General features: G+C 35.3%; 2 protein-coding genes across 3 annotated transcripts; one reads left to right on the top strand and one right to left on the bottom strand.

Annotated features, from left to right (window-relative positions):
- Positions 1-4,258: 4,258 nt before the first annotated feature.
- On the bottom strand, positions 4,259-5,651 carry LOC129322878 (leucine-rich repeat extensin-like protein 3). The gene is made up of 3 exons (XM_054969325.1): positions 5,495-5,651; positions 5,285-5,366; positions 4,259-5,118 (listed from the first exon to the last, which is right to left on the bottom strand). Exons 1-3 carry the CDS (start codon positions 5,504-5,506, stop codon positions 4,439-4,441), a joined length of 774 nt encoding a protein of 257 aa, XP_054825300.1. The 5' UTR covers positions 5,507-5,651; the 3' UTR covers positions 4,259-4,438.
- A 7,392-nt stretch (positions 5,652-13,043) lies between these two features.
- Positions 13,044-20,114, top strand: LOC129321989 (uncharacterized). 2 transcript variants are annotated; one of them, XM_054968016.1, is made up of 2 exons: positions 13,044-14,327; positions 19,640-20,114. In XM_054968016.1, the coding sequence occupies exons 1-2, from the start codon at positions 13,067-13,069 to the stop codon at positions 19,684-19,686; spliced, it is 1,308 nt and encodes a 435-aa protein (XP_054823991.1). In that variant the 5' UTR covers positions 13,044-13,066; the 3' UTR covers positions 19,687-20,114. The 2 variants fall into 2 exon arrangements, 1 of the variants encoding a protein (XP_054823991.1); XR_008596163.1 differs by lacking the exon at positions 13,044-14,327 and adding an exon at positions 18,083-18,158.
- The last annotated feature ends 3,127 nt before the right edge of the window (positions 20,115-23,241 follow it).

Consider the following 23,241-nt stretch of genomic DNA (forward strand, 5'->3'; position numbering starts at 1 on the left):
TGTTACTTTTAGACATGTTTTAATTTTGATAGTTAACACAATTTAGATAATTAGTAGTTTTTCTAATAGTTAAATAGTTTTGTATAGTTGATAAATACTTGATAAACAATTTTAAATGAATTGAGCTGTTGATTTAGCAATTTTTATGCATAGGAATGGTAATTTTGACAATTTAGACAATTATTAGTTTTTTTAATAGTTAAATAGCTTTGTATAGTTGATAAATACTTGATAAACAATTATAAATTAATTGAGTTGTCTGATTTGACAATTTTTATGCATAAAAATAGGTAAAATTGATAAAATGAATATAGTATAAAATAAAATAAAATACTTTTTACACCGGTTATTACCATAACTGTTGTAGAATATAATATTTTTTACAGCGATTATGGTAATAACCGGTGTACAAAGTGTATTTTTTACACTAGTTGGTTGAGAGCCCAACCGGTGTTAAAAGTTAAAGTAAATTTTTTTTATTTTTTTGTATATAATTTTCAACACCGACTTTATAACCGATGTAAAAAATTTAATTTTTACATCGGGTTTATAACCAATGTAAAAAGATGGACTTTCTACATCCCTGAAACAACATCGCCTCTTTAACCGTTATAAAAAGTCATTTTTAACCACTGTAAAAAGTTATTTTTATACTAATAACAGTTATATGAAATATAAAGATAAGTTTTACCGTACACAATGTTTTGGAATAATGTGATTTTTCTATAGGTTTTATAATTGATATATTTATAGATTATATTAATATTTATTTGCACAGATATTTAATTAATTAAATGACCTAATTATTTTGAGCTTTCACTAAAAGTCATCAACCATTGTTGTTAATATACTTAAGAGTTAAATAATAAATTTATGAAAAAATGATAGAAAAATTCATTTAAATTATACAATGACAAATTGGTCTTACAAAATGGCATAACTCCTATGGGGTCTCATGGAATTTTTTGTCATTAAAAAACTAGATAAAATGACCAAATTACCCTCAAATAAAACAAAAGTCTCTGCAGTTGCAAATAACTATTGAATTGTTGCAAATTTAAAAATAAAAGTTATTAATATATGAACAAAAATTGTGAATGAAAAGTTACAAATTTTTAACACCTGATGCATATTAGACTTACATATATGGAATTGTAAATAACTATTAAATTATTACGAATTTAGAAATAAAAATTGTTAATATAGGAATTGTTTGTAGTGAACGACAAATATTAGGTGTGCTAGAGACGCTGAATCTCAATTAATAACAAAAGGGTTTCGAGTTTCCTTACCACAGTTCACTCGGATGTAAAAGATACACAAGGCTTTGGTAGAAAAAGTGTTTGACTTTTATTGAAATGCAAAATGTTACAAGTCTAGATTTGAAAGTGAAACTAACTAATAAAATTAAAGGCTAAAGGTATAAAAATGTGACTCTTTGATTAAGTGTTAACTGCCTTTCTTCTATGTCTTTGTCTTCTATTTATAGTTTCAGAGTGGTGGTAGCCTCTCCCTTAAAACCTAGAACATTTTGCTGAAGAATCAAGGATCTCACGAAACTCATGGCACGGTCTTTATTTCGTATTTTTCATTTTTGATAGTCAACCCGTTTCACCGAGATACTTGAGCACAATATTTGTGGATTCTGGAATTACTTGGGGTTGTGTCTTCATGTACCAACGGTCCAATGTTTGTAACTAGTGAGATCTCGGCATATTTATTTTTTCGTGGCTTTTATTGAGCTTTGGGGTTGGCCCTTTTATTTATTTTAGACCTAACTCTTCAGTTACCTAGCTCAACTAGCCCTGTGATATATTTGAGCGACGTTTCATATTTTAGTCCAAACACGGACAAAAGTTACAAATGAAAAGTTATGAATTTTTAACACCTGTTGTATGTCAGGACCTGCAGATGCAGAGTTGCGAATGACTATTGAATTGTTGCGAATTTAAAAATAAAAATTGTTAATATCGGAACAAAAGTTGTGAATAAGAAGTTGTAAATTTTTAACACCTGATGTATATCAAGACTTGTAGATTAGGACTTGCAAATAACTATTAAATTATTACGAACTTAAAAACAAAAATTGTTAATATATAAACAAAAGTTATGAATAGAAAGTTGTGAATTTTTTGAATATGAATAAAGGGTAAAAGTGTCATTTCTTATAATTCCCTAATGACAAAAACATCCCTTGAGATTCTAGAGGAATTATGTCATTTCATGGAACGAATCTATCATTTACATAATTTAAATAAATTTTTCTATCATTTTTCCTAAATTTATCTCTAAACTATAAGTCTAAAAATATCTGAGACTCTCAACTTGTTTTGTTACAATATTCTTTTCAACATTTTAAAATATTATAGTATTACTTCTACCATTAATAAATACTAATTTTAACTATTAGTTGATCAAAACATTACATAAAATTACCAAGAGATTTTTTTTAGTCATTAACCGTTTTTTGTGTGTCCCTTTTTTAATGACTTTTTTTTTCTTTATCTATAATTTTATAATTGACTAATCATTAAAATTATTTTTTGTTAAAAGTAAACATGACACTACATTATTTTTAAAAATTAAAGAAAAATATTACATTAAAAATTAGATTAAGGTTCATGCATATGCTCTGATGCCTACTCTCTTCATTTAAAAATATAAGGTATTTTTTAAGGAATTAAATGTTCATATACATAAGGTATTTTTAGTCTTTTGAGATATAATTATTGTATTTTTTTAAATACTCTTATTAATAAATGACTCTATATTTATCATATGGTGCTTACTAAAAGTAAATATAAAAAAATAAATTAATTTAAAAATAAATAATTATTTTATTGTAGATGAAATTTAATTAAAATTTTTTTATATTTTTAAACGGTGAAAGTATCTATGTATACATATTAAGAGCTAAATTACTGTTTAGCCCAATACCTACTTATGTAATAGTTATCTATGTCAGTTTGGCACGCATTTTGGTGCGGGTTCGTAGTTTCCAGAGAAATTTAGATGACAACGGAGTTAATGTAGAGTATCAAACTTTCAACGAAATTACTAAAAAGAAACCACGAAAAGATGGAAGACTATGATTAGGTTTTTCTTTATTGATGATCATATTGACTTTTTTTTTTCTTTATGAGATGATCATATTGAATTTATTAATGAAAAAGTACATCCTCCTCTGATATTAAAAGAGAAAAAAAAAAGCACATCCTTCGCGATGATGAATCTTGAATTAATGCTTTTAGAAAGTTCATTACTTTTCCAAAATCAAAAAATATAAATATAACGTGGACAAACCTATAACCATCACTAGGATACCATATTTCTTTCTTTTTCCACCAAAGTGGTTCCATTACTGTGAACTTCAAAAGTTAGTATTTTTTTTTTTTTCAATATCATGAAAACTAATATATACTTTTATCTTTATTTTTAATTTAAAATAGTAATACAATTATATTAAATACTTTCATATTAATTAAAAAATAAAATTAAAAAAATAATTTAATTATTATAAAATATATTACACTTTAGATTAAAAATTATTTTTAAAAAGTGTTCTATAAATATGATTAAATGGGGCATTTTAAAAGGTTTACAATATTAACATATTTATTTTTTTAAAAAAGAAGAAGACTATTACACAAAAAATGACTTAATTTATCATGGTTAGATTTTATTGTAAAATAAACAACTCTTAATCCATTTTTTTTAATAACATGTTCAAAGAGTTTAAATTTTTTAGTTTGAATTTATGAAATACGAGTTAAAATATCATATATTTAAAAAAATTTTGAACCTAAATATTTTTTTATCAAATTTAGATGATTCAAAATTCTACAAGATTATAATTTTTAGATGCTCTATATGTAATTTTCTACATATGAGCGTGCATTTAGCCCCCATGTGCTGGCTCCAACACTGCACTTGCATCACAATCAAATTTTGTTTCATTTAGTAATCTCAACATCAAACCTTATCACAAACAATAGTGATAATTCTTTTCAATTGAGATAAAGTGTTCGTTGATAATTCTTTCCCCTTTATGTTTCAGTTCATCAATTTTTATTTTATAATATATATATATATATATAACCATCGAGTATAAGAATATAAATGGACAATGTATCATTAATTATATTCATCATATCTTTTATCTCCCTCTGCAAGCTGCATGTACATGCAAATGAAATCCCCTCAAAATGCTTTGTTTATTCAAAAGGTACAACATATATAAACAACTCAAATTAATCCCATTATTATTATTATTATTATTATTATTATTATTATTACAACGACAAAAACAAAGAACATAAATTTGATTAGACTCATGACGATCCACTTTATCTCTCTCTCTCTATATATAACGCTATATAGCTATATATTATTATTTATTATTCTCCATACAAGACCACATCAATAATGAGCCTTTAGCTCACATTATTGTGCACCCTGTTGCGTTATCTTCGTGGAAGTACTGGGCACAAGGGCTCACGTAGCAAGGTCGTCCTCCACCATAGCTATCATAAACAGGCCTCCCGCCATAATAATACCCTTCATAGCATGGTGGAGGCCCACCGTAACCCCCATAGCATGGCCCACCGTGCCTTCCTTCATAGCATGGAACACAACACACTCCAATGGGAACTGGTTCTGGCGGCGGTATTCCCGGAGCTGGGGCTGGTGGTGGTGCCGGCTCTGGAGGTTTTGGTGGTGCCGGCTCCGGAGGTTTTGGTGGTTTTTCTGGTTCAGTTGGTGGGGGTTGAGGCTTGGGCTTTTCAGGCTCTTTAGGCTTTTCAGGTGAAGGCTTCGGCTTTTCGGGCTCTTTAGGCTTCTCAGGAGGCGGCTTGGGCTTTTCAGGCTCTTTAGGCTTTTCTGGTTCCTTTGGTTTCTCTAGTTTGGGTTTCTCGGGTTCTTTGGGCTTCGAAGGTTCGGCCGGCGGCTTCGGCTTCGCTGGCTCAGGCGGTTTGGGCTTTGGCGGTTCGACAATTTTGATGCTCTTGATGGCACCACATCCTTTACAGCAAAGCTTATCCCTAATCCTCTCTGGGTTACAGCACACCACTTTAATCGTCACAATGTTCTGCTTCTCATCGAATTCCTGGTCTCGAATTTCTATTGTTCACAAAAATCCAAAACCACACAAATCCACAAGATGAACTCAATTTTGTGATTCCGAAGAATAATGCGCAAGGGAATTTCCTCACAATATCACACCAAATTTCAAAAGTGAATGAAGAAAAAGAAGAGAGAGAGAGCTTGAAGCATGGAGAGAACTTACGAGGGAATTTACACAGAACCTTCTTGACCTTCTTGTAGCATTTCTCACACTGGAGATCAACCTTGAGCCTCATTTTTGTCTCCTAAACATATAATTACCAAAAGGGAGGAACAGAATCAGGATCTATCTAACCGACATGATTCACATGGATGATTAAACGGAAGGTATCATAACGAGGGATTTAGAAAAGGAGATCAAAAGGAAGTGTACCTTTTCAGCCATGGCTGAATGATGAAGAGATAGATCGAGCACAGATCTGAGAGATGAAAATGATAAAAGAAGAAATTGAAAGTAATAATAACAGCGATGGAATTGAAGAAAGCAGAGAAAGTAATGAAACAGACGGGAATGAGATGGAAAGCAACGGAAGGATTAAGTAGGCAATTGCTTATGCTTCACTACAAGGTTCCGACCAATCATGTGCGAATACGTGGCACAGAGCTGTTGAATTTGATGCTTTTGCTAGGATTGTCGTTATGTGGAAGTTGAAATCCGTGTGGGTGAGTGTGCCCTGGGCACCTTTTGCGCCCGCAGGATCCGAAATTCAGCGAACTCCACATTCTCATGTGCACCTTTTAATAATGCTTAGAAGTTCCGAAACATCATTAATTGCATCATTAATCTATCAAACAATTTAGCGAACTCGTTATAATTTGGGATATAATATATACCCTGCAATATCTATAAATTGTTTATGGATTGAGGTATAAATTTTCCTTGAAGTTTTCACGCAAGTGTACTTTTTATCCTTAAGTTTTTTGGATAGAATGTTATCCCAATATTTTTCAATTTGATACAATTTCACCTGTCATCTGACTATTATATGTAGTGTTGGCGGCCATGTGACGTTTTTTTAAAAAAAAAAAAAACAAAGAAACAGATCCACACAACCTTCTTCATCGCATCCTTGTCCTCCTCCACCTCCTTTTTCTTCTTCATCGCAACCTTCATTCCTAGAAACGAAAACCCAGCAAAGCAAGCAAAACCTGGCAACCTTCAATTGCTGTTGTAGCAAACAATAAATCTTCATGCCATGGAACTTGAAAATATTATGTCATTATTCAGAGAACAATCTTGCAAATAAGAACGCAAATTGACCTAGAAATGAAAAGGCCATTGAATAAGAAAAAATCAGAATGCAAATCAAGTTTCACTTTAGAGTAAGGAAAAATATGAATTCAAATCGAACAAGAAACAAGCCACACAAAACCGACATCTAGAACACAACCTATAAGTCCAATTGAGAATACAAGTAGGCAAAAATGGGTCAAGGAAAAATAAGAATGAAACTTCATATGCATATTCCTCTCACCCTTCCTCACTACTAAAAAAAGACTATATATAGTGCCTTCTATATAATATTTATTGAAAAAACCACTTTATAGTTGAAGTGAAATTCAGGAAAAAAGAATTATACAGTGCTTATTCAAAATATGTTATATAGTCTCTGTTTTTTTTTTTTATTTTTTTCTTAGAGACTATCTAATAGTTCTTTTTATATAACTATTATATAATTTTAAAACTATATAGTAGTTATTTCAAAGAACTTCTATGTAGTCTCTCTTTATTATTTTTTTTTGAATTTTTTTCCTAAAGACTATATAGTGGTTATTTAAAAAAAATTACTATATAGATTTTTTAATCCAAAAACTTTTAAAACACACATGTTTTATATAACATATGAATTAATGATGTCATTATTTCTAAACCATTAATTCTTTTTAATCCCATGGCATGCATATTCTTTTTCTTTCTCATTGTCATTTCATACATTCAAATCCATCCATCACACTTCAACTTCAGGACACTCGACCCCTTCCCTCCATTCCTCTCCACTCCACACTCAACTCTCTCTGTTATTCAAGCATCTTTCTCATTCTAAACTTTTGAATTTTTGTCTTCAACACTCACATGATCAACTCCGGCCATGGTCTCTAGTGCGATGTGCATCCCTTCTCTTCCATTTTATGTGCACTCATAGCACTGTGTGCCATTGTTTAGTTTGTGGGATACACAATCTCGCTGACGTCACTCTCCATCAACTCTATCTCATCATCGTCCTTAGTTATATTGTTAAATTATGGAAGGCTAGTATTTCAAATTTATAACTATGATTTGTATTTTTTGATTTTAGATCTATGGTTTTTTACATATGTGTCGTACCGGTTTGAGTTTGTCTTTTTTTATGAGGATGCTTCTTTGATTTTTCATGTCTCTAGTGTTGGTTTTTTATTTTTTTCATTTGAATTATTTAATGGAAAACCTAGCATTAATTGTTTTTTATTTCAAATTTGAGTATTGTCTCTACTACTCTAGTCCTTGTATTTTTCACTCTACTTCTCTCAAGGATTTAAGAGGAAAAAAATAAAAAAGTAAAATATAATGGAGGGTCTACTAGAAGTGCATCCCCTATTTTTAAAAAAAATGCTCATACATATATATCGGTTATTTAGAAATAATTGCTATATAGTTCCCAACTATATAATGGTTATTTTTACGTAGTTACGAACTATATAGCAGTTATTTAAAATATATAGTTGGCAATTATATAATGGTTAAAACTGCTTTACATTGGCTCGGAGAATGTATAGCACTAGAATATATATCAGTTAATAAAACCACCACATATAGCAAAAAATAACTATTATATATAGCCTTTTTGCAGTAGTGCTCTTTGATTTTGAATCCTAATGGCCCACAAATTGATAATCTGACCTAGACCTGACTTCTTCCTCTTTGAAACCCCACCTTCGAAATTGTGTTGCGCGCGTGCACACACACACACCCTTTCATTGTTCCTCTTCAAAATCAAAACCCCTCCCACAATGTCAAAATCATGTTGAATCCCCACCTCACCTTGTTCTTCTTTATCTTTAAAACCCCACCAGTGTCTTCCCATTGTCTCCCTCACTGTGAGTTTGTGGGTTCAACCTCTTTTGCATCTACCTTGATGGTTGAGTGGTTTAGTTCTTGTTGAAATTAATGCTAAGTCTCATTTGAGTACACCAGTTTAAATCTGGCTTTCATGGAGAATAAAGTAGGGACGAAAAGAAATCCAAGAAGAGGAAGACATGATGGGTTTTTTTTTCTCAATTTCTAAAATGGCCATGGTAGATAACTTCAAAGAATATATGCTTGGTGGCTTCCTCAAGGCAAGCCAAGCAAGTAGATAATAGTCAAATTTATTGAGTTAACAGTCAACACAGTCAAACCTTAATAGCAGCACAAAATTCTACCAAATGAAAAAAATATCAGGGTGACATTGGCTCAAAAAAACTCCTAGAAAAAGTTAGATTAGTGAGGACTTATGTATTCCTCTCTAAATAATTATATTAGCAAAAAAAATTTTGAGAAAATTTAATTTTGTCTTCAAGAAATTATTTAGCGAGGAACAACATTTTCCTCTCTAATGTATCTAATTAACGAAGAAAATTATAGATATCTCTAAATGTTTAGATAATGATGAAATTAGTGAGGAAATATGATCCTCTCTAATTAGCGAAAAATGATTATTCCCCTCTAATAAGTTAATAGCAAAATTAAAAAGTAATAATAATTGGAAGGGTTCTAATTTTGTATTTACTTTTTTAAAATGTATCTATTTTACCAAATTATCATATTGTACTATCTTAATATATATAAAAAATATTTTCTAAAAATTTAGAATGCCTTCTATATAATTGTTTTTAAAAAATTATGATCTCCTATATATTTAAAAAAATTGTTTTTGCTTTATAAGTTCTCTTATATAAAAAATATTTTCTAAAAAAAATATATTCCCTCTATAATTTCATATATCTCCTATTTTTTTTCATACCTAATATTATTCCCTTCATTTTTTCCCACGCAAGATCTAACGCTACTTTGTCTCATTTCTTCATGCATTCCACATAGTTGACTTACCCATCATGTGCTTACTCAAACCACAAACACAAGAGAAGTCAGTGCTTAGGCAAGGATAAGTAAGTGAGAATGCACAAGAGAATCACTCCATTATACCTAATTTTGTCTTTAAGCTAATCTCATCATTAAATTCATCTCCCAAATCTTCATATTACAGTAGTGTTGGTCATGTTCAAGTTCCAGTTGCTGTCATCATTTCAATTGTCAAAAGGAAAACTTCTCTTTTACTAGGTTTTTCATATGATTCAAATTATTGTATGGCTTGCTCTATTCTTCCCAAGTACTTAAGGATATGAGATGTGTAATGTAACATCCTAAAAATTTTAAGACTCAAATTTATTAAAAAAAAATAAAAATAAAATAAAATATCTATAATTAAATTAAAATTTAGAATAATTTAATAGAGGCCCAGAGTTTGAATTTTACTAAGCAAAAGTTTGGTTTTATTTGATTTTTAACTATGGAAAAAATTACCAAAGTTGACCCGGGCTTTTGTGCAATAATAAAAAAATGTTGGGCCCTTTCTTGTAATTTTCCCCAAACTTTTTGACCAGCAATTTAAAGGCCAAAACTGATGCAGAAACGCAGAGAAAATGAAAAAGGAAAGAAACGCACAAACGGGAGAGAGAGAGAGAGAAGAAGAGAAGAGAAAGGGAGGGAGTTAGGCTTGGATCTAGGAGTCTTTGCGACCGTTGCAAGCTCGGCTACACGATAGGTAAACTCCCTACTTCAATCCTCTTCTCTTTCTCTTGATTTTCTTCAATTTTTGGAAGAGAAATTTTTGGATTTTGATCCCAAAGGCTTTATTCTTATAAGCTTTTGTTTCTTTGGATCCTAGGGAGCATGTTTTGAGTTTCTATATAGTGATCTAATATTTTGAGTGGATAATTGGATGAAAAGAGGTGTTTTGGGCACAAAATAAACCTTGAGAAATTGGGTTTTTGCTCTTCAATGGTTTAAGCTTATTGATTTAGTTATAATTTTGCTATTTGAGCCCAATAAGATTTAAATTAAGGTTTGGTTTTCATTATAAGGGCTAATGGTGAAAGTTGGTGACACTAAGTGAAGGTTTTTAATTGATAAAAAATTATATAAATTGAAAATTAGCCTAGTGATGGCTAATAAATGGTTTTGGTGGTTAAGTGATACTATGTGAATGGTTGGTTTAATATATGGACCATTAGGGTGGATTATGACTCATAGAGCCAAGTTGTGTGGTATGAGTTATAGTCTTCATTAATGCTATTTGTCATGATAAGTGATGTGGATCACTTATATGTTGTAGAAAATTGTTGGTGGAACTTATTGAGAAGTAAGGAACAAGCCGAGCCCTATTTTGTACAAAGGGAACCCTTTTGGTACCAAAGGGTTGAGGTAACAGGGGAATTTATATTTCTTATTACTTTGTTTTAGCTATTTTTGAATAAATATTACTAGTTATCATGCATTACATGTTTTAAAAGATTAAATGTGCTTTATAAGGGGTTATGGGGTACTACTTTGATTATAGTGCAAATATGTTTTCTAATTGTTTAATAACAATGTTTTTATGGAAATGAGATTTATAAATATTATACTACTTTAGAGTGTTGAATGGTCAATACTCAGGAAAGGTAGACAAGAGTAAAAGGCATGATCTCGGTGGGAGTTCACCAATGAGAAGGTGTGGATTTTTGATATTCTATGGCACACTGTCAGTACTCAGTGTTGTCTTACGTATTGTGGGCTCAGTGCACTAAAGTGGTTAGTGTATTGAGTGTTCGACACCTCTCAGTGGGGGAGGGAATCCGACATATGAAGTGTGAGGTTGAGTGTCTAGGCCAAGGTAGCCCTCACATGGAGAGTAAGTCGGGCTGGCTCTGGGAGGGAGTTAGCTTTGACTGCTCAGGATTCACGTCGAAGGGGCATAGGCGGTTCGGTGGATTAGATCATGCCTTAGATTATGTTTTGTGCCTGTGGAGGTACAAGTAGGTATAAGGTTTACCTGCGAGTTAAAGAGTGCCAGGGGGCATTCTGTTGGTCATGAAAGGCCATACCGGCCTAGGTCATGCATTCATGCATTTTAAATGGCTAAATTATATACTATGTTGAATTTATTATTCATTTATTTGATTATGGCTTACTTTGTAATAATCAATGTAAATTTCGCTGTTACTGAGACTGTGGTTGTCTCACCCCTTTCTTTTCAATATTCTAGGTCCAGGCGAAGGATCCAGTGGTGGACGGGGAAAGGAGCAAAGCTAGGGGTTTGCTTGTGATTTGTAAAGAACTGCAACCCCTTTCTTTTGAGCAAATATATTGTAATGTATTTAAGATTAGGGTGCCAGTAGGATATGATTATGTGTGTGTGTGTGAATATGTGTGGATTGTGTGCTTGTGTATAAATTTTTGTCTGTTTGCAGACTTGTGGCTAGGAAACTTGGTTATGGTATGTGGTTTTGATGGATTTACTTAGTAGACCAAGTTTCTATTACAAGCAGATCTTTGTTTTGATATATATGTGATTTTATAAGCAAATGCAAAGTGGTTGCATTGCAAATGGTGTGCTATGGGCAAACATACACTTGGATAGAGAGAGTGGGTGCGTGGGCCCCACAAGGAGCTCTGAGCCAAGTGAAAATGTTTAGCATATGTATTTATATAAATACATGGTATTTGGATTGATTTGTGACCACTCTTGTATGATTTGTGCATTTTGGGGGTTTAGGGTCCATTTTGGGAAATGGCACCCGGGTGGTCAAATTTTGATGTATGGGGGTTTTCCATCATTTGAATGTTCTATCAGGTGTTTTTAATCTTATTTGACGTGTCCAAAGTGTTTCCACAGGTTTGTGACCATTAGGATGGGATTTGGACAATTTTGAAAATGGTTTTTACCAAAAAGCTGCACTTTTGCATCCGGGTGTCCAAATCTTAATCCGACCGTTGGATTTCTCTAAAATTTGGGTCACAAGTAAAACCTTTTATAAGCTTCGTGTGGGCTTTGGAATCACGTCGATCGGATATCGGACGGAGAAACGACGTACTCCGGAATTTGGTCTGGAGGTGCTGTCATGACAGCATTAAATTGCTGTCATGACAGCTACAGTATTGATTTTATAACCTGCACAAAATTTAATCCGTCCGTTGGATCTTTTCAAAATTTAGTATGCTAATAGTATTCTTTAAAAGTGACATGTGGGCTTTGGAATCACTGATCGGAGGTCAGATGATGAAATGGTGCACTCCGGAAGTTGGTCCGGAAGTGCTGTCATGACAGCTTTTTAGCTGTCATGACAGCAAAAATAATCAAATTTTTAACATGTCTAATTTTAAATCCGATCGTTGGATCTTTTTGAAATTTGGTATACTTATAGTACCCTTTGAATGTGACGTGTGAGCTTTAAAATCACTTCAATCGGAGGTCGGATGGCGAACGACGCCTCCCAGAAGTTGACTCAGGAGGGTTGTCATGACAGCAATTTAAATGCTGTCATGACAGTATCTTTTTATTTCTCTTTCGTCTAACTTGCTTCCGTGCGCTATAGTTAGAACCTATAATTTTTTTTAAGGTTTTAAATGTTTACTTTGCAATCGTATATTTGCTTAGTGATTTAAATGGTTTGTTTCCTAAGTTGGTTTTAGGATTAACTCCTTAACCACACTTAGTTTATTTGAATTGTGTGATTTTTGGATAACACTCGGGGCAAGTGTTACATTTGGTATCAGTTTTAGGTTTATGATTCCTTTTTCCTACTTGGCACCTTAAATACATTACTTTTTTTGCTCTTTCCCTTCTACCACTAACCTGGACTAATATTGTTTTTCTTTCTCTGGTTTGTTCCTTTAGGAGGGGAGAAAGGTCCGTACGCTTGTGGCCGTACACCTTTCAGTTCTAATATGGCTCGAAGGGGAAGGGGTAGATCGAGGAATGAGGAACGACCACCACCTCTACCTCCTCCGCCTCCGCCTCCACCTCCACCTCCACCACCACCACAGGGGACAGATGCAGTCATGGCTAGGCTACTTGAAGTTATGGTGGATATACAGCAAAATCTTAGAAGTCATACTGTTCCAGATCAGCATGTTGACCTAAGTGCTGGGCAGGAATCTTCTAGTACTATGGGAGCTCATGCACCAGTTGTTAATAATCGAGAGGATGACATATCTGAACCTTGGAAGGAATTCTCTCGTTCTAATCCGACCACATATGATGGTAGTATGCTTGATGGGAAAGCTGAGGAGTGGTTGGATCGGATGGAGCAGTTATTTACTGTTGTGAGGTGTACATCTGAGCAGAGGGTTATCTTGGCTACGATGCAGCTTGTTGGTGAAGCCAAGCATTGGTGGGATTCTGTTAAGCCCACAGATGGAAGATCTATGTCTTGGGCTGAATTTAAAGAAAGATTTTATGATTTTCACTTTCCGCCAGCTTTCAGAGATGAGAAAGAGGCAGAGTTTCATGCATTTCAGCAGGGGGACTTAGACGAGGAGACTTTTATAAGAAAATTCAATCAGCTGTCTAAGTTCTCAACATATCTGAAGGCTTCTAATGATAGCAAGTGGAAAGCAAAGAGGTTATTAGAAAAGATGAGGCCAGAATACCGCCAGCAGCTATCTTTGTTGGGCGAGGCGACATATGATGAGATGTGCAATCGTCTGAGGATTGCCGCTCGCCGAGGCCGAGACACAGAGAGTAGCCGGAGTAGGGATACACGAGGTCGATTTTCTTTTGGGTTGGCTCCTACTGGTGGTGTATCCAAGAGAATGGGTTTTAGCTCTGGTTCTTCTTCTAGTGGCTCCTTTAGAATCGGGTCTTCTTCTGCTTCTGGTAATCAAAATTTAAATAGGGGTTCAAGATTTCAAGGTAATCGGGGTGGTAATATGAGATCTGGGGGTTCTCGTTTCTCTGGGAATGCTCCAGCACGTTCTTCACAGACCAGTCAAGCCCCAATTCTAAGCACAGCGAGGTCACCTTGCAATAGATGTGGTAGGGTTCATTTTGGTCGCTGTTTTGCTTGCTACAAGTGTGGAAAGTTAGGCCATTTGATCCGTGACTGCCCTGATTTACATGAGAGCTCGGACCGGAGGAACGTGATTCCTGGTAGAGTGTATACAGTATCTCAGGAGGAGGCTAGGAAGTCATCGAATCTAATCACTGGTATGGTTTCTATCTGTGGCCTCGATTTAGAAGCTTTGTTTGATTGTGGTGCGACGCATTCTTTTATTTCTGCCGAGCGCTTAGATAGAATGGCTATGCCTGTTGACCAGTTGCCCCATGATATAGAAGTTTCCTCTACTTCTGGTTTGGTTGGTCGATCCAGTGTGGTATGTAGGACTAAGATGACTTTTAATGGGCAATCGACTTGGGTAAATATGATCAAATTACCTATGCAAGGAATTGATTTAATTATTGGTATGGATTGGTTGACAGCTTATGGTGCTGTCTTAGATTGTGTGGCTAAGACAGTGACTTTGGTAGAAGTACCGGAGGTGATCAAGGAATACCCTGGTCATTCTTGTTTTCTTTCTTCTTTGCAAGTTGAAAGGTTGATTGAGCAGGGTTGTGAGGCTTACGTGGTAGTGCTCGCTACCCAAGGGTCTGAGACAGGTATAGTGGATGAAATTGAGGTTGTTAGGGAGTTCCCAGAGGTGTTTTCTGAGGATGTATCAGGATTACCTCCAGAACGTGAGGTTGAATTCTCGATTGACCTGGTATCGGGGACTCAACCAATTTCAAAGGCTCCCTATAGAATGGCTCCTTCAGAGTTAGCTGAGTTGAAGAAGCAACTTGAGGAGCTGTTAGATAAGGGATTTATTAGACCTAGTGTTTCTCCTTGGGGATCTCCTGTCTTATTTGTGAAGAAGAAGGATGGTAGTTTAAGATTGTGTATCGATTACAGGCAGTTGAATAAGGTTACGGTGAAGAACAAGTACCCACTGCCTCGCATCGATGATCTCTTAGATCAGTTGGTTGGTGCCACGATTTTCTCTAAAATTTACGTTCAGGGTACCATCAGCTAAGAGTTAGTGAGAAGGATGTGGCAAAGACTGCTTTCAGGACTCGATATGGTCATTATGAGTTTTTGGTTATGCCATTCGGGCTGACTAATGCGCCTGCGGTTTTCATGGACTATATGAACCGCATTTTTCGACCTTTCTTGGATCAGTTTGTGGTAGTTTTTATTGACGATATACTGATCTACTCTAAAGATGAGGAGCAGCATGCCAGACACTTGAGGACTGTCCTAAGGTTTCTGCGAGATCATAAGCTATATGCCAAGCTCAGTAAGTGCGAGTTTTGGATGAGAGAGGTTAGGTTCTTGGGACATATCGTGTCGGCAAATGGTATTGCAGTTGATCCATATAAAGTTGAAGCAGTCATGCAATGGGAGAGACCAAAATCGATAACTGAGATCCGTAGTTTTCTGGGATTAGCAGGTTACTACCGGCGTTTTATCAAAGGTTTCTCTCAGATTTCTATGCCTTTGACTAGACTCACAAGGAAGGATAGGCCATTTATCTGGGATGATAAGTGCGAGACAGCTTTTCTTGAGTTGAAAGAAAGGTTAACAACAGCTCCAGTGTTGGTGATTTCGGATCCTCAAAAGCCCTATGATGTGTATACTGATGCCTCTCATAAGGGTCTTGGTTGTGTTCTAATGCAAGATGAGAGAGCAGTGGCATATGCATCTAGACAACTTAGACCGCATGAGGAGAATTATCCAACACATGATCTCGAGTTGGCTGCGGTGGTCTTTGCGTTAAAGATCTGGCGTCATTATCTTTATGGAACAGAGTTCAGGGTCATGAGCGACCATAAAAGTCTCAAGTACCTGGTGGATCAAAAAGAGCTGAATATGAGACAGAGACGTTGGATGGAGTTTCTTAAAGATTATAATTTTGAATTTAAGTATCATCCGGGGAAAGCAAATGTGGTAGCAGATGCTCTTAGTCGCAAGACCTTACATGTAGCCTATTTAATGGTTCGGGAGCATAGATTGATGGAATCTTTGGTTGAAATTTTTTTGGGTATGACTAAGTTCTCTTTGAATGGTCTTAATACTATGGTTATTTCTAATGAATTTTGGAAAGAGATACGAGATGCTCAGCTTCAAGATCCGATTTTGTCAAAAATAAGTCAAGACATCGAGAATGGTGAGATAATGGACTATTGGTTTAGTGATGATGGGTATGTGGTTTTCAAGGATAGGGTGTGTATTCCTAACAATGAGTCTATTCGGAAGAAATTGTTGGATGAGGCACATCGAAGTAGCTACACCCTTCATCCCGGTGCTACTAAGATGTATCATGACATGCAGCGTCATTGGTGGTGGCCAGGCATGAAAAAGGATGTCACAGAGTATGTTAGTAAGTGTTTGACCTGTCAGAAGGTCAAAATAGAGCACCAAAAGCCATCGGGGTTATTACAGCCTTTGGAGATTCCTAAATGGAAATGGGAGAGTATTTCAATGGATTTTGTATCTGGTTTGCCGAGGACCCAGGCTAGTTTTGACTCTATCTGGGTAATTGTAGATCGTTTGACTAAGTCAGCACATTTCTTACCGGTCAAGACCACCTATACGGTTGATAGGTATGCTGAGATCTACATTAAGGAGATTGTGCGACTACATGGGGTACCGAGGGATATTGTTTCAGACCGTGATCCTCGGTTTACATCGAATTTATGGCAAGCTATGCAAAGGGCTATGGGTACAGATCTGAAATTCAGTACGTCTTATCATCCACAAACGGATGGACAAACTGAGCGGACGATCCAGACATTAGAGGATATGTTGAGGTCATGTGCCCTAGAGCTTCAGGGAAGCTGGGATAAGCATTTACCTCTGGCAGAGTTTGCTTATAATAACAGTTATCATGCCAGTATTCAAATGGCTCCTTATGAAGCATTGTATGGAAGACGATGCAGATCGCCTCTTTGTTGGTATGAGTTGAGTGAGAGGACAATGATGGGACCGGATGTGGTAGATGAGACCACAGAAAAAATCAAATTGATCCAACAAAAACTTCTTACAGCACAGAGTAGACAGAAAAGTTATGCAGATAATCGTCGTAAGGACTTGTCTTTTGAGGTTGGGGATCATGTCTTTCTCAAAGTTTCCCCATTGACGGGCGTTGGACGCTCAATTCGGGCTAAAAAGTTATCTCCTCGATATATGGGTCCTTTTGAGGTTTTGAAGAAAGTTGGGCCGGTGGCTTATCAGTTGGCATTGCCGCCTCAGTTAGCGGGTCTACACAACGTGTTTCATGTGTCACAATTGAAGAAGTACCAGCCAGACCCGTCGCATGTGATAGAACCTGAGGAGGTTGAAATTCAAGAGAATTTAACCTACCGGACTGAACCAGATCGTATTGTGGATGCTAAGGATAAGCAACTCAGAAATAAGACAATCCGGTTGGTAAAAGTGATTTGGAAAGGGACAGCTCCGGGAGATGCAATTTGGGAGACTGAGGATCAAATGAGGAAGGAATATCCACAGTTGTTTCCCTAGGTATGTTTATCTCTTTGGTTCATGTATTAGCTTGGATTTTGGGGACAAAATCCTTTTTAAAGGAGGGGAGAATGTAACATCCTAAAAATTTTAAGACTCAAATTTATTAAAAAATAAAAATAAAATAAAATATCTATAATTAAATTAAAATTTAGAATAATTTAATAGAGGCCCAGAGTTTGAATTTTACTAAGCAAAAGTTTGGTTTTATTTGATTTTTAACTATGGAAAAAATTACCAAAGTTGACCCGGGCTTTTGTGCAATAATAAAAAAATGTTGGGCCCTTTCTTGTAATTTTCCCCAAACTTTTTGACCAGCAATTTAAAGGCCAAAACTGATGCAGAAACGCAGAGAAAATGAAAAGGAAAGAAACGCACAAACGGGAGAGAGAGAGAGAGGAAGAAGAGAAGAGAAAGGGAGGGAGTTAGGCTTGGATCTAGGAGTCTTTGCGACCGTTGCGAGCTCGGCTACACGATAGGTAAACTCCCTACTTCAATCCTCTTCTCTTTCTCTTGATTTTCTTCAATTTTTGGAAGAGGAAATTTTTGGATTTTGATCCCAAAGGCTTTATTCTTGTAAGCTTTTGTTTCTTTGGATCCTAGGGAGCATGTTTTGAGTTTCTATATAGTGATCTAATATTTTGAGTGGATAATTGGATGAAAAGAGGTGTTTTGGGCACAAAATAAACCTTGAGAAATTGGGTTTTTGCTCTTCAATGGTTTAAGCTTATTGATTTAGTTATAATTTTGCTATTTGAGCCCAATAAGATTTAAATTAAGGTTTGGTTTTCATTATAAGGGCTAATGGTGAAAGTTGGTGACACTAAGTGAAGGTTTTTAATTGATAAAAAATTATATAAATTGAAAATTAGCCTAGTGATGGCTAATAAATGGTTTTGGTGGTTAAGTGATACTATGTGAATGGTTGGTTTAATATATGGACCATTAGGGTGGATTATGACTCATAGACCAAGTTGTGTGGTATGAGTTATAGTCTTCATTAATGCTATTTGTCATGATAAGTGATGTGGATCACTTATATGTTGTAGAAAATTGTTGGTGGAACTTATTGAGAAGTAAGGAACAAGCCGAGCCCTATTTTGTACAAAGGGAACCCTTTTGGTACCAAAGGGTTGAGGTAACAGGGGAATTTATATTTCTTATTACTTTGTTTTAGCTATTTTTGAATAAATATTACTAGTTATCATGCATTACATGTTTTAAAAGATTAAATGTGCTTTATAAGGGGTTATGGGGTACTACTTTGATTATAGTGCAAATATGTTTTCTAATTGTTTAATAACAATGTTTTTATGGAAATGAGATTTATAAATATTATACTACTTTAGAGTGTTGAATGGTCAATACTCAGGAAAGGTAGACAAGAGTAAAAGGCATGATCTCGGTGGGAGTTCACCAATGAGAAGGTGTGGATTTTTGATATTCTATGGCACACTGTCAGTACTCAGTGTTGTCTTACGTATTGTGGGCTCAGTGCACTAAAGTGGTTAGTGTATTGAGTGTTCGACACCTCTCAGTGGGGGAGGGAATCCGACATATGAAGTGTGAGGTTGAGTGCCTAGGCCAAGGTAGCCCTCACATGGAGAGTAAGTCGGGCTGGCTCTGGGAGGGAGTTAGCTTTGACTGCTCAGGATTCACGTCGAAGGGGCATAGGCGGTTCGGTGGATTAGATCATGCCTTAGATTATGTTTTGTGCCTGTGGAGGTACAAGTAGGTATAAGGTTTACCTGCGAGTTAAAGAGTGCCAGGGGGCATTCTGTTGGTCATGAAAGGCCATACCGGCCTAGGTCATGCATTCATGCATTTTAAATGGCTAAATTATATACTATGTTGAATTTATTATTCGTTTATTTGATTATGGCTTACTTTGTAATAATCAATGTAAATTTGCTGTTACTGAGACTGTGGTTGTCTCACCCCTTTCTTTTCAATATTCTAGGTCCAGGCGAAGGATCCAGTGGTGGACGGGGAAAGGAGCAAAGCTAGGGGTTTGCTTGTGATTTGTAAAGAACTGCAACCCCTTTCTTTTGAGCAAATATATTGTAATGTATTTAAGATTAGGGTGCCAGTAGGATATGATTATGTATGTGTGTGTGAATATGTGTGGATTGTGTGCTTGTGTATAAATTTTTGTCTGTTTGCAGACTTGTGGCTAGGAAACTTGGTTATGGTATGTGGTTTTGATGGATTTACTTAGTAGACCAAGTTTCTATTACAAGCAGATCTTTGTTTTGATATATATGTGATTTTATAAGCAAATGCAAAGTGGTTGCATTGCAAATGGTGTGCTATGGGCAAACATACACCTTGGATAGAGAGAGTGGGTGCGTGGGCCCCACAAGGAGCTCTGAGCCAAGTGAAAATGTTTAGCATATGTATTTATATAAATACATGGTATTTGGATTGATTTGTGACCACTCTTGTATGATTTGTGCATTTTGGGGGTTTAGGGTCCATTTTGGGAAATGGCACCCGGGTGGTCAAATTTTGATGTATGGGGGTTTTCCATCATTTGAATGTTCTATCAGGTGTTTTTAATCTTATTTGACGTGTCCAAAGTGTTTCCACAGGTTTGTGACCATTAGGATGGGATTTGGACAATTTTGAAAATGGTTTTTACCAAAAAGCTGCACTTTTGCATCCGGGTGTCCAAATCTTAATCCGACCGTTGGATTTCTCTAAAATTTGGGTCACAAGTAAAACCTTTTATAAGCTTCATGTGGGCTTTGGAATCACGTCGATCGGATATCGGACGAGAAACGACGTACTCCGGAATTTGGTCTGGAGGTGCTGTCATGACAGCATTAAATTGCTGTCATGACAGCTACAGTATTGATTTTATAACCTGCACAAAATTTAATCCGTCCGTTGGATCTTTTCAAAATTTAGTATGCTAATAGTATTCTTTAAAAGTGACATGTGGGCTTTGGAATCACTCTGATCGGAGGTCAGATGATGAAATGGTGCACTCCGGAAGTGCTGTCATGACAGCTTTTTAGCTGTCATGACAGCAAAAATAATCAAATTTTTAACATGTCTAATTTTAAATCCGATCGTTGGATCTTTTTGAAATTTGGTATACTTATAGTACCCTTTGAATGTGACGTGTGAGCTTTAAAATCACTTCGATCGGAGGTCGGATGGCGGAACGACGCCTCCCAGAAGTTGACTCAGGAGGGTTGTCATGACAGCAATTTAAATGCTGTCATGACAGTATCTTTTTATTTCTCTTTCGTCTAACTTGCTTCCGTGCGCTATAGTTAGAACCTATAATTTTTTTTAAGGTTTTAAATGTTTACTTTGCAATCGTATATTTGCTTAGTGATTTAAATGGTTTGTTTCCTAAGTTGGTTTTAGGATTAACTCCTTAACCACACTTAGTTTATTTGAATTGTGTGATTTTTGGATAACACTCGGGGCTAGTGTTACATGTAATGTCCGCCTTGATATTACCAGGACAACACTCTTACATTCTATTGTTATAACTAGGAATGGTTAAATTTTCAAAAAGAGTTATCACAACCTAAGGGTTTAAAAGATAATAAGTTGAAATAATGGGATCCCAAAAAAATCCTTTTTAAAATATTCTTTGAGCTCAAACCATAACTAAAAATCAATAAATACAAATATGGAAGCATGAAAATCAAATAGCCTTCAAAATAGGCTAAAACAAGCTATTCTTTTAAAAATTTGTCTCGTCCACCGTGGTGCAAGCTGTGCTCACCACGGTGGATGGCACAGAGGGATGAGTCCCTTGAAGGCCATTTGTGCCACAATGCAACTACCATGCACCACAGCACGCACCTACTGTCATGATAGCAAATTGCTGTCATGACAGCTCTTTGAATTTTCAAAGCACGTTGTTTTACCATCCAATGTCCCATTTAGGCAGTTTAAGTGTTCACACGAAGCACTTTGAGTCCTCTAGCTAATGGCATTGCTCTCATACTCAAATGATCATCCATTACAAAGATAGACACACGAACCCAAAATGATTCGTTTCAACTTCAAAATACACAAAAAGGTGTTCAACTCACAATATTAAATGTCATTAGCTCCAGAGATATTTTAACCACCTTAAATGGACCACACACAACATAAAAATTCATTCATAACACACAAATAAGCAATCACACTCAAAATGACCACCAAACTCCCATCTAACAATAACACAAAAGGGTGAATTAAATTTAGTACACATATGAACTTGGTCATTTTGACATATAATTCACTTCGAATTTATCACTTGTAAATGTAACTTGGCCAAACACTCACACATACTTAATCCACAACATCAACCTTATACCAAAATATGCACACTTATCACAAATTCATATAAGGGATAACCAAAATAATGTCATGTTTTTAAGTTGGCACTATATAATGGCAATATTCATTACAAACACAAAAGAGAAAGAGAAAGAACTATACTACAATGCTCTTCACTTTTCAATTGCCCCTTCCTTTCCCTTGCCCTTACAAAGCCCTTACCTAAAAAATATAACCACGTGATGAGATAAATATCTCGGTAACTAATATAGTTCATCAAATGCTTATTGCCCCAAATAACCATAATAAAGTATTAAAACTAAGGTAATATCATGTATATCAAATTATGAGATAAATTCATCTTTTCACAACATTTCCACATAATTACACATGAGAATGATCATCTAATCATTGAACCTCCAATGCTCCCTAACATGAAACCATAGGCTCTCCTGGATCAACCACTTATTGACTCGAGCATACTTTTAGTGGTAGAAACACCTGGCTAAAGGTAATCTAACCACCTACAACTATGGTTTTTCCCTCTTTATGCACTTATGATAGAGGCATCGTTGACTCCTAACTACACCCTAATGGATACTAGAGAGTTGCCAGATTGCCTGAATATCCCATAGTAACAGTCCCCATATCATACCGCACTAGATGTCCCATGGTGCTAGCCCGATCATATAAATTTTTCACTCATATATCTCCATACATATACATCTTTACATATCTCAGATGAACTCCTACCCCTTTGATAATGCTTTTTCACACTTATCACTGCTTATCCACATTTCCACAACATTTAGTTTCATATCATATATATACACAATATCTATTAGAATTAATGACTTTTTAAAAATCCATTTCACAAACCAATGTTCATGCTAAAATCATTTTTAAATATCAAATTATGCACAAAATTCTTAAACCACAAATTCATCATTTTGTATTTACTTTTACACAGTTATAATAGTTAATAAACACAATAAACTATATAGTTACCTCAACCTTTTGTCACACAAAAAGGTTACCGTGGCTCAATATTAGCTCCACACATTCTATACGCATGATATAGCTTAAGCAACACTCAGTTTACACAATCAAGTGACATTCATCAATTATCATTCCAGATAATCCGAATTCACTAGGTTCTAAGTATCTAAAATATGCAAATTCCTTTTCTAACAACATCAACTATTCTTAAACTCTCTAACTATTCTATTAAATATCCTAGTGCACTAAAATCACTAACCAATATCCCATATT

Source organism: Prosopis cineraria, unplaced genomic scaffold (assembly GCF_029017545.1).
Source record: "Prosopis cineraria cultivar Desert tree isolate PC_DT_omini unplaced genomic scaffold, ASM2901754v1 PC10, whole genome shotgun sequence".
NCBI lineage: Eukaryota > Viridiplantae > Streptophyta > Magnoliopsida > Fabales > Fabaceae > Prosopis > Prosopis cineraria.